Source organism: Mastigoproctus giganteus, chromosome 13 (genome assembly GCF_048544385.1).
Source record: "Mastigoproctus giganteus isolate SK-2022 chromosome 13, ASM4854438v1, whole genome shotgun sequence".
Lineage (NCBI taxonomy): Eukaryota > Metazoa > Arthropoda > Arachnida > Uropygi > Thelyphonidae > Mastigoproctus > Mastigoproctus giganteus.
The window spans coordinates 127,327,427-127,343,438 of NC_143587.1; the positions used below are offsets into that span (position 1 = coordinate 127,327,427).

At 35.3% G+C, this 16,012-nt stretch overlaps 1 protein-coding gene across 2 annotated transcripts in view; it reads left to right on the forward strand.

The window, feature by feature from the left end:
• The window catches only part of Hap40 (Huntingtin-associated protein 40 kDa), a 246,830-nt gene that overhangs the window by 119,518 nt on the left and 111,300 nt on the right, over nt 1-16,012 (forward strand). For both annotated transcript variants that reach the window (XM_090387399.1, XM_090387398.1), the window contains exon 5: nt 15,100-15,157. In XM_090387399.1, coding sequence (XP_090243525.1) covers nt 15,100-15,157 — 58 coding nt within the window. The remainder of the gene's footprint in view (nt 1-15,099; nt 15,158-16,012) is intronic.

Below are 16,012 nucleotides of genomic sequence, written 5' to 3' on the forward strand. Positions count from 1 at the left end.
GCTGATGGGATTCTTCCTCTAGCTCAGAATAATCACCTGAGAGGGCATAAATTCAAATTGAGGAAAGACAGATGTAGGATAGACGTGCGGAAATTTGCCTTTAGCCAGCGGGTGGTTGGTTGGTGGAACAGACTTCCATCCCTTGTGGTGGAGGTTGATAGCCTAAATAAGTTTAAGGCTCAGCTGGACAGGTATTTTGAACGAACAGAGGGGTGAAGTGGAAGTGGTTTTTTTTTTTTTTTTTTTTTTTTTTGGCTGATGCTGCATAAGCTTGCTTTCTTGCATCAAATGCCTCTACTAATGCTAATGCTAACCTTTAGCTTATACCTCTTAGAAATCTTGAGTATTAGTCTTGACACCCTTGGTGATGTACTTTTGAATTCCAAAATGTTGGAAGCAGTTACTGGCACCTTATATCTATTTACTTATACCCTTCTTAATGCCTTTGAAATACAATATTTAGATCACTAGAAGAGTATTATAAAAGCTAATACTTCAACTTTTTGTTTGTGTGAATAGGCCTGATATACATTCATCAATATCATCACTAAGCCTGATATACCTTCATCAATATCATTGATAAATATACAAAACAACAGTGGACCCAACGCCAAACCCTGTGGGACTCCACTAATAACATTAGTCCAAGAAGAGCAGCACCCATTGATTACCACCCTCTGTCTTCTCGCACTTAACCATCCTCTTATCCATTGTAGCAACTTACCCTTAATACCATTCTGCTCCAGTTTGTACAATAGTCTTCCATGCGCAACACTGTCAAAAGCTTTCCTGAAATCCAAATATATGATATCAAAATTATTTTTTGCATCCAGTTCCTTTGTAACCACATCATAATAACCAATAAAATTTGTCAGACAAGACTTTCCCTTAACAAACCCATGCTGTGTCTGAATTATTGCTGCAATCTTTTCTATATGATCCTGCAATGCATCTTTAACCAGTGACTCCATTATTTTACCTGGAACAGAAGTTAAACTAACTGGTCTGTAATTACTCGTGTCACCCTTCGATCCCCCTTTGTGAATTGGGGATACATTTGCACATCTCCAGTCCGTGGGAACTTCCCCTGAGTCTAAGGATGCTCTCATAATTATGGCTAAGGGTGTGCCTCCTTTAATATAATTGGATAGATCCCATCTACCCCTGGTGCTTTTCTTATGTTTAACTTCACCAGTTTCTCCTCCACTTTGCTCTCAGTTATTACAAAATCATTAAGTACCCTGCTACAATTTGATAACCTTCTGCCATTTTCAAACCTTAATAATTCCTCAGTTGTGAATGTAGATGCAAAATACTCATTCAGTTTGTTTGCTATCTGAGCAGGATCATCAACAGTCGAACCATCGATGTCAATTGGACCAATCAGATTCATCCTCCCCTTCCTTTTAGAGTTTATATAAGTAAAGAAATCCTTGCTGTTTTTCTTAGCATCTTTTGCCAGGGATTTCTCGTAATCTGCCTTCGCCTGCCTAACCTCCTTTGTGACCTGATTACAGACTAGCTTATATCTGCCATAGGCTTCTGAGTCGCTTGATAATTTATATGCATCCCATGCATTTTTCTTCTCTGTTACGAGTCTCATTAGTTCATTTGATAGCCATTTAGGCCTAAACCTTGAACAATATTTCTTAATAGGTATGAAACTTTTAGTAGCATCCATGATTAATTCCTTGAATTCTTCCCACTTAGAATTTACTGTTGGTAACATCGTCAGTTGATCCCACTGTACAGAATTTAAAAACTGTCTGAGACCACTGTACTCACATTTACGGAAGCAAAAACCCTTTCCTTTACCCCTGATGGTAATTAAATCTTTAAGTAAATCCCACATCAGTACACTGTGATCACTGCCACCTAGTGGTTCCTTTATCTGCAAATTCTTAATACACGAATGATCACTGCTGATAACCAGATCAAGAGTATTACTCTCTCTGATTGCCTTCGAACATGTTGCTGCAGAAAACAGTCATCCAATAAATCCACAAAAGTCTGACTAGTGTGTGAGTGACCAACCCACAAGTTCCAGTCAATATCTGGCAAGTTAAAATCCCCCATTATAAGAAATTCTGATTTACTAGCCCACTCTCTTTCTCTGTACATTTGTTCATTGTACTCATTCGAGTCATTAGGCCTATAACACACTCCTACTCTTATTTTTGCTTTCGCAGTGCTTATGTCACACCAAACTGACTCAACAGCGCACTGTTCATCTATATCAACTGGGTGCACTTCTTTTGATTTTATGTTTTTCTTAATTAACAGCATAACACCTCCTCCCTTCCTATCCTGTATATCCTTTCTGTACACATTGTACTCCCCAAATTCCAGTTCTGCATTCCCTATATCTGTGTGACACCACGTCTCTGCTATCCCAACAATATATCTGCTTTTGATGTCTTGACCAACACTTGAAATTCATCAAATTTATTTACTATGCTTCTATCATTGGTATACATGCAAGCATACATGCTCCTACTCCTATTCTTAGTTACCCTAACACATCCCATATACCCACCTATTTCACGATGACTGCCACCATCCCTGAAACCCCCAACACCCTCGGTTCTGATCGCTACTTATTCTAATAGAAGTTGTGCAAGAATCACCTTCACCTCTGCCTATGGCTACTGTTAAACTATTAGTCCTTGTATACCCCCCCCCCAAGCTAGCAGTTTTCCGACCCACCTAACACTGCCTCCTTGGCGCCTCCGTTGCCAGGTGGGAAGGAGCAGCAGTGCGTAGCACACACTTCTTGATTAGACCGGTGTTCAAGCCCATCACCACCAAATACGGATGATGCGGAAAGGTCAGGGAATGACCACCACATATTCCCGGAGCAATATGGTCGTAGTTGCCAATGCTCCTAAAAACCAAATAACAATAACAACAACAACAACAACAACACTGCCTCGATAGCATAAGCATATTTCTTGCACCCTTTCTATTTAAGTGTATCCCATCCCTGTAGAAGCAGTCTCCACTAACAAAGTTAAAAAGATTCTCCTTTTAACTTTGTTAGTGGCCTTTCTCAAGAAACATATCAAGAGTAGAAAACAGGCCTTGTATGTCAGGTTGCATTATATCATCAAAGTTTCTTGTGACGACCGACTAACTGGTTAAAATAAATTTATTAAAATAAAAATGATATATACATAAGATAAAACAGAAATAAAATAAGATAAAAGCATTAAAATACAATAAGGTAAAAGAGTTAAAATGTAATATAATAAAAGCATTAAAAGACAAAGTAGCTTTCGAAGCGAAGTGCCTCTTCATCAGCTGATGCAGAGGCACTTCGCTTCGAAAGTGCCTCTTATCTGTTGTAAGTATCAGTTATGAAGTTGCACATTTGATTGCTTTTGAAAGTAAATCGTTTAGTGATGGTGAATTTGTTAAACAGTGTTTGTTAAAAGTCGTGGAAGAAATTTGTGCGGAGAAACGAACAGTGATACAAGACATTAGTTTGTCTCGACAAACAATTATGCAGAGTAGAAGATATTGGAAAGAATTTGTTCGAACAACTTTTGGAAACCATAAAACAAATGAAATATTTTAGTGTGGCACTGGTGACAGTACTGATGTAAATGACACAGCCCAACTCCTTATCTTCATACGTGGAATTAATGCTAATTTTGTACTAGTTGAGATTTTAGCTGATCTACAGAGTATGCACAGAACAGCTACAGGTGAAATCTTTTTGAAAATTTTTGCCAATCTATTGAAAAGTTAGAATTAAATATTAAAAATCTGGTAGGAGTCCCACAACTGATGGTGCAAAAAATATGACTGGTAAAAATATTGGGTTTATGGGTAGAATAACCAAGTAAATGATAGATATCAAAGCTGAACCTCCGATTGGAATTCACTGCATTGTGCATCAAGAAGTTCTCTGTGGGAAACTATTGGATCTCCAACACGTTATGAATGTGGTTATTTCAACTGTAAATTTTATAAGATCAAATTGGCCTTAATCACTGTATGTTTCAACAGTTTCTTTCAGAAATTGAAGCTGAATATAAAGTTTTAATTTTACGTAGTTCAGTGAGATAGCTTAGTCGTAGCAAAGCATTACATCGTTTCTTTAAACTGCGCCATGAAATTGATATTTTTATGACAGAAAAAGGAAAACCAATAAAACAACAAAGAAATATGGAGTGGCTGTTTGATCTTGCAATTCTTTCAAACATTTCTAGTCATTTAAATGCTCTTAATTTAAAACTACAAGGGAAAGGAAAAGTGGTCTCTGATTTGTATGGTGACATCAAATCATTTCAGAATAAGTTATTATTTGAATCCCAAATTGAGTGAGACAATTTAGTTCACGTTGAATGTTGTACCGAGCTAAAAAAGAAACACACATTTCCAAAGAATCATTGCCTCTCATTATTAAAATTACTTTTTGACGAGTTTGAAAGTCGATTTGCTGATATACGATCCCATGAAAAAGACATAAGCTTGTTTGAGAATCCATTTACTTCTATGGCTGAAAACTGAAATCCCAGCTTGCAGCTTTAAATTATTGATCTTCAAGCCAAAACATTGGCTTGAATTCTACAAGGCTCTCCCATCTGAAGATTTTCTGCTAATAAAAGAAAATGCCATGAAAATGGCTACTTTGTTCAGATCAACATATATTTGTGAGCAAGTTTTTTCATGCATGAAATCAAATAAACATTTTAAAAGAAACAGAATAACATATGAGCAACTTCATTCCATATTGAGAATTGGTGTCACAAATTTTTAACCAAATTTTGAACAGTTATCTAAAAATATCCAGTCTCAATCATCTCATTAAATGTTAAGTTTTGTTCAATGTATTGTGTGTTGTACTTAATAAAATTTTCAAATATTTTCGATTTTAGGTGTTGTTATATTTATTTATTCACCTTAATATTGAAAAGCAGTGATCCTTTTCAGGATCACTGCTTTTCAATATTTAGCCTGATATAAACCTGATAATTTCAATATCAGGTTTTAAATTTTCTAAAGCAAGCATATAAAAGCAAAAGTAAGGAATTAAAAAAAATAAATAAAATAATTTTTAAAAAACTGTTGTAACTCATATTTTTATAATTTTAAAAAAATATAAAAAAATAAATCGCTGACATAGATTTGTTGCACATAAAAGTGTTAAAAATTTGCATTTTTTATATATAACCTGAAAATAAAAACAGTAACATGAAAATAGAAACTTCCTTTTACATGTAACAAGGCATGGGATGTAATACCCTAATTTTTCTTGAGAATTACTCAGTGTGGCCCGTGAAGAAAATCGAACTTTGAATATGGCCCTATACAGAAAAAGGCTGGACCCCACTGCTCTATAATGACCAAAAAATTTGCACCACTCTATCTTGCTTTTTAATTTTTTATTAAAATATTCACATTTTAAAATGAAAGAATGTTAATTTATTTATGCATGATGAGCTTGCAGGCTGACCACAAGAAATCACGTGTTCGTGTAATGAAATTAACTTCGACTTTAGAAGTTCATTTCATTATGTGGCATGTATAGACTCTATATTTATCAATAATGATCCTGTGAAATGATTAGCTTTGCCAATTGTAGACAAAATAAAATAAAGAGTTCATAAGCTGTAGATAATGATGTGTGTTCTACAACTGACGTCGCTAAACAGTTTGACATTCCTAAGGGTACAACATTTACCATTCCGAAAGATCCAAAAAAACATCAAAAGCTTAGAGAAATCTCCTGCACCAGATAGGATTAGAGCAACGTTTCCCAAACTGTGTTCCATGAGATGTGAACAAGTGTTCCGTGAAAAATCGTAATTAATAATTAAAAAAATAAAATGAAATAAATAAATTTTGCATATTTGTAGTGTACACTACTTTTGTATCATTATAATTTTTAACATAGTTTTTTTTTTGGTTATTAATATACTGGAATAGGCTAATAATCAAATAGACCACGAAACACTTTATTTTGGTGGCCTTTTGCGTAGAGAAGTATGCATAGAGGTAATGACACCTATGAAAAGTAGCATTGTAGTGATCTAGTATGCCATTTGTATGCAATTTAGTGTGGAGCACGTGGATTGAAAGAGGGGAGAAAGTTAACTGATATCATAACTGAACTCACTTCCTTGTATAAATCTTTTTTGTTAATTATTAGTATTTTGAAATATTATTATTAAAATATGTGCCCATAGATTTGTGGTTGAAAAAAGGAACTTTAAAACGAGAAGCAAAGTACTTCTAGTAGTGCAACTGTAGTCAATGAAAACGAACACAATATTGTCACACTTCAAAGTGAGGATGAATAATTGCAGCCTTTTGTTCCCCAAAAATCCGAAGTGAAAAAACAGGAACCAACTAATAAAAGACCAAAACGAAAGTATGACGACAGTTATTTGAATTTCGGCTTTACGTGTGTTGGAAATAAAGATGCTCCTGATGCACAGTGCATCATATGTAATAAAATATTAGCAAACAGTTCTTTGGCTCCCACTAAACTAGTGTTTTGTAAATGTTCCGTAAATATATATTCTGTAAATATATATTGTTCCGTGACTAAAAAAGTTTGGGAAACACCGGATTAGAGCATGAAAGGCGAAGTATCTGGACCTTGAAAAGGTACCCTTGGAATGACTAAGGATGATGGGTGCAAAAAAAACATTCCCATAAACAGAAATCTTTTACAAACTAAAGCTAAATCATTTGTGCATTGGATGAATATTGAATATGTCAAGCCTTCCATTGAATAGGTCTAGAAATTTAAGACTTTTCATGGGCTGTCTTTCAAAAAAAGCATGCAGTTGAAAGTGTAGCCATTGACAGTGAAGATATGAAGGAATGGATGGATCATTTAAAAAATATTTTGTCGACATACAACCAGAATGACATCTTCAATGCTGATGACGCTGAACATTTTTTGATTTGCTAATGGATAAAACACATTTAAAGGTGAAAAATGAAGTTGTGAAAAAAAAAAAAAAAAAAAAAAGGCAAAACAACAGATTATTATTCTCCTAGTAGCAAACATGTCTGGCACAGAGAAGCTCCTCTCTTAATAATTGGGAAAATTCAGATAAACGTGATGATTTAAAGGTTTGAAGACATTATCAGGTGGTCCAGCATGAGGGTATAGATGTATGGTGATGCTTCTTGTATTCTCTCTGTCTTGTGAACTCCTCTGACCTTGTGGTCATCCTGGAGTATGAATATAAAATTTATTAATTTTTGTATCGAGCAAACCATAAGAAGTATATGAAGAATGGATCAGAGACTTAGATACAAGACGAGTAGGAAGAATAAAAAAAAGAACACTATTGAAAAATGCTATTTAAAAAATTATGCTGTGCCTCGTAAGAAAAACGTGAAATCAATGTGCTGTAGTCAATGTATTTATGTGTTTCAGCATGGGATGTATTGATGTGTTTTAGCAGCTGAGCAGTTGGACAAATGTTGACATCACCTTGAATGATGCAAGGAATAAAGTTTCACATGATTCTTTCTCTATTAATTGCAAAGAACAGTCCGATAATATCAAATAAATTTTTGAGAATGTGTGTCATTGCCTAAATTTAGAGGGAAATATGTTTTGAAGCCAAAGTGGATGCAGTGTATGTTCAGAATATTCACAAATGAGAAGGAACTCATTGAAGATGTAAAAGAACCTGATAAGTGAAGAAGAAGAGGAATGTAATGCTGATCAAGAAGTTTCACTGAAGGATGCTCATCAAGGATTAGAACTTGTACATCATTTTTTTCAAGCACAACTTAACTGTGAAAGTGAATTAACTTCTATCATGTGCCTCAATAATTCTCTTTTAAAAAGATGCATTTTTACAGATTATTTAAAGTCTTAATACATACTTACAGATATATACATTTTTTTGGCAAAAGTTCAGTTCTCTTTTCCTTTTCACACAAAAATAATTAAAAGATGTTAAAATTGGATTTTTTTCTGCTTATTTTCATTAATGAATAGGCTGTCAGGTGTGCTGTTGGTAGTCTACATTGCAAAATCACACTCGTGCTAACAATAATGTTATTCACTAATATGTGATATTTTATTGGACTTTGTGATGAGAAGCTAATTAAAATTTTTCAGTAAGATACCAAAGAAATATGGCATAATATTTCAGAAGACATATTTAACCAAGATTTTCCATGCATTTTAATATCTGAAAAAGGTAGTAGTAGTAGTGGCATGTGATGCAAGAAAGCAAATGTATGAGCTTATGCAGCATCAGCCAAAAAAAAAAAAAAAAAAAAATCACATCATTCCCTCCAAATGCCTGTCCAGTTCCTCCTTAAATTTATTCAACCTATCAATTTCCACAACGACAGATGGAAGTTTGTTCCAGCAATTAACCACCCACTGGCTAAAGGCAAATTTCCGTACATCTATTCTACATCTGTCTTTTTTAATTTGAATTTATGCCCCATTAGGTTCATAATCTGAACAAGTGGAAGGATCCCATCAGAATTCAGCGTGCTGAACCCATTCAAGGCCTTATATACCTCAATCAGATCATCGCGCAGGTGCCTAGTCTCCAGCCACTGCAATTTGCAGAACTTAAGCCTCTCTTGGTAAGAGGATCCCTTCATTCCCCTCACCAATCTTATTGCCCTTCTCTGCACACGCTCAAGTAAATCTACATCCTTCCTAAAATGAGGCCTCCAGACCTGTACGCAGTACTCAAGGCGTGGCCTGACCATTGCCTTATACAGAGGGATAATCACCTCCTTTTCCCTGCTAGCAAAATTCCTATATATCATTGACAAAACCCAGTGACCTGCCCTGGCAGCCTGTCTGCATTGCTCAGAGAACTTCATATCTGATTGCACAATTACTCCCAGGTCTTTTTCATTTTCTACCACCTTAAGTGTAGTACCACACAGTTGGTACGTTTCTCTGGGGTTACTTCTACCCATATGCAGTACTTTGCATTTGTCAAGGTTAAACTTCAGTTGCCACTTCTTAGCCCACCTGCCCAAATTATCTAGATCCTGTTGCAGTAGCCTACTGCCATTACTGTCATTAACAACCCTGCCAACCTTTGTATCATCTGAAACTTCGACATTAAGCCTGATATACCTTCATCAATATCATTGATAAATATACAAAACAACAGTGGACCTAACACCGAACCCTGTGGGACTCCACTAATAACATTAGTCCAAGAAGAGCAGCACCCATTGATTACCACCCTCTGTCTTCTCGCACTTAACCATCCTTTTATCCATTGTAGCAACTTACCCTTAATACCATTCTGCTCCAATTTGTACAATAGTCTTCCATGCGCAACACTGTCAAAAGCTTTCCTAAAATTGAAATATATGATATCAAAATTATTTTTTGCATCCAGTTCCTTTGTAACCACATCATAATATCCTATCAAATTTGTCAGACAAGACTTTCCCTTAACAAACCAATGCTGTGTCTGAATTATTGCTGCAGTCTTGTCTAGATGATCCTGCAATGCATCTTTAACCAGCGACTCCATTATTTTACCCCGAACAGAAGTTAAACTAACTGGTCTGTAATTACTCGTGTCACCCTTCGATCCCCCTTTGTGAATTGGGAATACATTTGCTCATCTCCAGTCCGTGGGAACCTCCCCTGAGTCCAAGGATGCTCTCATAATTATGGCTAAGGGTTTGCTTAGTTGCTTTGCTGCCTCCTTTAATATAACTGGATAGATCCCATCCACCCCAGGTGCTTTTCTTACGTTTAACTTCAACAATTTCTCTTCCACTTTGCTCTCAGTTATTACAAAATCATTAAGCACCCTGCTACAATTTGATAACCTTCTGCCATTTTCAAACCTTAATAATTCCTCACGTGTGAATGTAGATGCAAAATACTCATTCAGTTTGTTTGCTATCTGAGCAGGATCATCAACAGTCGAACCATCGATGTCAAGTGGACCAATCAAATTCTCCCCCTTCCTTTTAGAGTTTATATAAGTAAAGAAATCCTTGCTGTTTTTCTTAGCATCTTTTGCCAAGGATTTCTCGTAATCTGCCTTCGCCTGCCGAATCTCCTTTGTGACCTGATTACAGATTAACTTATATCTGCCATAGGCTTCTGAGTCGCTTGATAATTTATATGCATCCCGTGCATTTTTCTTCTCTGTTACGAGTCTCATTAGTTCATTTGACAACCATTTAGGCCTAAACCTTGAACAATATTTCTTAATAGGTATGAAACGTTTAGTAGCTTCCACGATTAATTCCTTGAATGCTTCCCACTTAGAATTTACTGTTGGTAACATCGTCAGTTGATCCCACTGAACAGAATTTAAAAACTGTCGGAGACCACTGTACTCGCCTTTACGGAAGCAAAAACCCTTTCCTTTACCCCTGATGGTAATTAAATCTTTTAAGTAAATCCCACGTCAGTACACTGTGATCACTGCCACCTAGTGGCTCTTTTATCTGCAAATTCCTAATACATGAATGATCACTGCTGATAACCAGATCAAGAGTATTACTTTCTCTGGTTGCCTCTCGAACATGCTGCTGCAGAAAACAATCATCCAATAAATCCACAAAAGTCTGACTAGTGTGTGAGTGCCCAACCCACAAGTTCGAGTCAATATCTGAGAAGTTAAAATCCCCCATTATAAGACATTCCGATTTACTATCCCACTCTATTTCTCTGTACAATTGTTCATTGTACTCATTCGAGTCATTAGGCCTATAACACACTCCTACTCTAATTTTTGCTTTCGCAGTGCTTATGTCACACCAAACTGACTCAACAGTGCACTGTTCATCTATATCAACTGGATGCACTTCTTTTGATTTTATGTTTTTCTTTATTAACAGCATAACACCTCCTCCCTTCCTATCCTGTCTATCCTTTCTGTACAAATTGTACTCCCCAAATTCCAGTTCGGCATTCCTTATATCTGTGTGACACCACGTCTCTGATATCCCTTTGTTGTCTTGACCAACACTTCAAATTCATCAAATTTATTTACTATACTTCTAGCATTGGTATACATGCACCTATTCCTGTTCCTAGCCACTCTAACACATCCCATATACCCACCTGTTTCACAATGACTGACATCCGTCCCTGAAACCCCCAATACCCCTCGCTCCAGGTCGCTACTTATTCTAATAGAAGTTATGCAAGAATCACCTTCACCTCTGCCTACGGCTACTGTTAAACTATTAGTCCTTTAAACTATTAGTTAAACTATTATCCCCCCAAGCTATCAGTTTTCCGACCCACGTAACACTGCCTCGATAGCATCAGCAAATATTCTTGCACCCTTTCTATTTAAGTGTATCCCATCACTGTAGAAGCAGTCTGTCCTGTTAACAAGTACAGTCCAGGCTGAAAAAAATTCTACCCCTTGAGCCTTGCACAATCTTTCCAAGGCCGAATTGATCGACAAGGCTCTCATCATATACTCCCTCCTATCGTTTTTTGTTTTTTTGTTATTTGGAGCATTAGCAACTAAGGCCATATTGCTCGGGGATATGCGGTGGTCATTCCCGACCTTTCCACATCCTCTGTATTTGGTGGTGACGGGCTCGAACCCCGGTCTAATCAAGAAGCGTGTGCTACCCACTGCTGCTCCTTCCCACCTGGCTACGGAGGCGCCCCCTCCTATCGTGTCTGGGCAGAATACATGTTAGCCTTGCGTACTGTGTACAGGCATGATATTTCATTTTCAAGCAACAGGACACATGACATAATCAGACATTTCAAACAAATAAACTAAATAAAAGCATTCAGTGCACAAAAAGAAATGCAAAAATAGATGTTGCATTTCATGGTGCAATGAGAATTATCTGCGCTGAATGTTTATTTCCATCTTTTGTCATATAATCTTCCTCTGAGAATTTTTCTGAGCATTGTCTGTGCTGGTTAGCAAAGGGATTGCTTCTATGGGGATGGGATACACTTAAATAGAATAGTGCAAGAATATTTTCTGATTCTATTGAGGCAGCGTTAGGTGGGTTGTAAAACTGCTAGCTTGTGGGGTGATACACGGACTAATAGATTAACAATAGCTGCAGGCAAAGGTGAAAGTGATTCTTGCACTGTTTCTATTGGAACATACAACAGCCTGAAAAGCAGAGTGCTGGGGATTTCAAGGCGGGCTGTATTAGGATAAATAAGAGTAAGAATGGGTCCATGTATACTTGAATGTTCACCAATGCTAGGAGCATAGCAAATAAATTTGATCAATTTGCAGTCAAGTCACCAAATGCAGACATTGTGGGGATATCAGAGATGTGGTGTCACTCAGATATAAGGGATACATAATTTGAATATGGGCAGTACAATATGTATAGATAGGACAGACAGGATGGGGAGGGGAGTTATGCTCTTAGTGAAGACGGACATAAAATCATGGCAGTGCATATGGTTACCATAGGTGGCCAGTGCAATGTTCAGTCAGTTTAGTGTGACATAACCACTGGGAAAGCAAAATGAGAGTAGAAGAATGGTATAGGCCTAATGAATCTGATGAGTACAACAATCAAATATACAGAGACAGAGTGGGGCAGTAAATCAGAATATCTTATAATGGCGGATTTTAACTTTCCAGATATTGACTGGAACTTGTGCATTGGTCACTTAAACACCACCACCATTGACTTGGTGCATTATAGCCTTAGATGCTAATGCACCATAAAATCCTAAAACAAACAAACAAACAAACTTAAACACCAGTAAGACTTTTGTGAATTTATTGGATGACTGTTTTCTACAGCAGCATTACCAACATGAGGACAGAGAGCACTGTTTATATAAAGTATTTCAATTAGTGGCAGTTCATCAGTAATAGAAAGTTCTTAGAGAAGAACCAAAATGATGATAAAAAGATATTATTATTTATTATTATTATTAGCCATATGGTACAAGGAAGCCTGAGGTTTATGCTGCACTAGCCAAAAAAAAAAAAAAAAAAAAAATTCCCGAGTTACTCCCTGAGAGAGAGAGAGAGAGACGTAGAAAGGAATCACCAAAAAGGGAATAATGATGATATCCAGCTCAGGACCCTGGGTTTGCCAAGCCAATCACATTACTGAGAAAACTGAAGTTAATCTAATTTATCAGATGATAAAAAGATTTTCACTTTTTATTATAATTTTTTTCCCAAAACTTAGAATATTAAAAAGGAGCAGTTTAACATGTTCATTTCCTTTATAAACATCACAAGGCACTAGAAGTGATGTGTCATCGTGCAGTGCATATAAGTGTTCCAAAGGCACCTAAATGATGTGCCATAACACATATAAGCTGTAATTCTTAAGCAGTCAATAAACAAGTGCTTTAAAAGTAAAGGCATATGAAATTAACAGCTACGCAAATATTGGGACACTGATTGAACTCTTTGCAGCAATGCTTAGTTTTTGTTTATAGACTTTGCACACAGTTTTATTTGTTCTTTGCTTGTGCTGATGTTAGTTTATGTACACGAATAAATGTTTTATAAAATATTGATATTTGTTCTGATTTACAGCTCAGCACAAAAGTAAGGTTTTCCTTTCAGCTATGAATTCCAAACTTTTAATTTTTGACCATTATTTATAAATTTTTGGAATGCTGAGGATGTCAGAATGTTGGTGTTTCTTAAAATTTCAAAAATTACAGCATATCGGATGCACTCCCTTAAAAAAAAATTAGCAGTGAATGTGTTAATTAGTGTTATTTGTGTTTCACATTAATTCAGAATGTGAGTTACTGACAAAGTTTAACATGTGAGATGTAAAAATTGGATCATTATTTCTAGTGATATTGTGCTGTTAAATAGTACCTTGAAAAATCTTCAAAAATCTCTGATAAATTAGATAGAGACTTTATAATTTGGCATAAAAATTAGTAATTACACAAAATCAAAGGTTTGAAAAAGAGAGAGAGAGAAGGAAAATTTAGAGTGCAGACTAAATAACCAAATTATTTGTAATTTTGTATATCTGGGATTAGTTTTTAATAAAGATAGAAGTTAGACATTGAAATAAATGGCATAAGTACAGTAGGAAGTGTAGAAAGCCAGTTAAACAAATGCATTTGTAGCAGAAGAAAAATTAATCAAATGACAAAATTAGCTGTTTACTGTACAGAGTTTCAAGGCAATCTGTACAGTTTTAACCTTTTCACAAGTATGCATATGTATATATCTTTTAAAGATTATTTCAACACAGTATCAACAAATTACAAGGCAGTCTGTATATGTACAGAGTTTCAAGGCAATCTGTACATGTGCAGGTTGCCTTGAAACTCTACAGAGACATTCTGTCATATATTAATTTATGCTTACAGGTAATAGTAGCCTCCTTGTGGTATGATTGCAAATGCATAAAACAACTGTTATCTTCACTGTATCTGTCGCTTTGTCTGTCCATCTGCATGCAACTACTCAACTCATAGTGGATAGTTTTTTGTGAAATTTTATATTTTGGTCCTATAGAAAGATTATTTGTTGACCAATTCCAAGTTTCATTACAAAAGTCTGTGGCTTCTTTTCACTGTTTGCCTAATACTAATACAATTGCACAGTAGAATTTTTTTTTTTTGTAAAATTTTGAATTATCTCTATACATAAATATATTTCAAATGTTTCACCATTATTTTATAAGGAAAAGTTAAATGGACACAAAATTTTCAGGGTATGTTTTCTTAGTGTCTGGGAAGGTTTTAGGATCAAGTATGGTTTGAGAGTCCCCAGTTTCCCCCTGTGGAAATCTGTAATAGTTTTTAATACTGAAGAAAAGAAAGTTGGATGAACACCAAATTTTCAGCTTATGTTTTATTGGTCTCTGGGCAGATTTCAAAACCAATTATGATTCCATAGCTCTAGACTCTTCCCCCTCCCAACATAAACCTGTTCTTATGTCCTTATGTACACATATAAATGAAGATGTTTTGGCATTACATGAGGAGGAACGGTCAGATCAACACTAAATTTAGCATTGGTTGGTTTTTTTTTTTGGGGTTTTTTTGGGACCTCAGTGAGGTTTTATGTCTGATTTTTTTTTTTTTTTTTTTTTTTTTTTATATAGTCTGAAATATTTTGAATAACACCTAAAAGCTGTTTTCTCAGTTTTATTTATTTATTTATTATTATTTTTTTTTAGTGCACATTGGATTACCTAAATGCTCTGGATCTTGTTACCTCCTGCAAAATAGAGACAGGTGAAAATTTTATGATGTTCTAGATATATACAATAATTTTTTTCTCTAAAAATATTTATTAGAAAAATAATATACTCTTTCATTGGAAACAATTTTCTTTTTTTGCAATCCACTGAACAAGTATAGGTTATACTCAATAAATCAACAATCCATTGTCAATTTACAAAGAATTAACCAGGGTCTGAAAAAGAAGACTAACTTTTCTGAATGATTGCCAAACTATTCAGTAATTTGTATTTTGAGAAAGTTTATTAGAGAAGTACTGCAAGGCAGATTAATGGATTATCCATTTATTGATTTCTGGAATACAGGGAGGCTCTTAATATTCATGGATGCATTCCAAGAAAGCATAATATAAGTCCAAGTGATGTGTTGACTAAAATGAATTTTCTCATAAACAGTATTATTGATTGGAGTTGCATTCTTGGACAACTGATTAAACATATATTTTATGAAAAGGTTGTTACATTTAATTGTTTCTAGACACTTTTTTTTTTATTTAGGAGATTTAGAGGCATTATTCCTTCTTTTTCCAGTAACAGAAATAGATTTCAAAAGCACTTTACAAAAAAAAATTCACAATGTCAGCTAAAAATAGCACATGATTTGGATGCTGATACTGATAATAGTGTGCATAATTTGAAAATTATGCTATGGTAGTTTATTCAGATATACCACCAGTGACATAACTGTTTGAATTAGGTGTGCACATCTCTCAGGTGTTGATTTAGTTGTATCAGAAGGTTCAAAGCCTCCAGATAAAGCATTCCATACCATGCTGGCCAGTGGTGTATTTGAAGTCAGGTTTTTATGATACTACTTTATATATTAAATTGGTTTGAAGTTTAGCAGAAT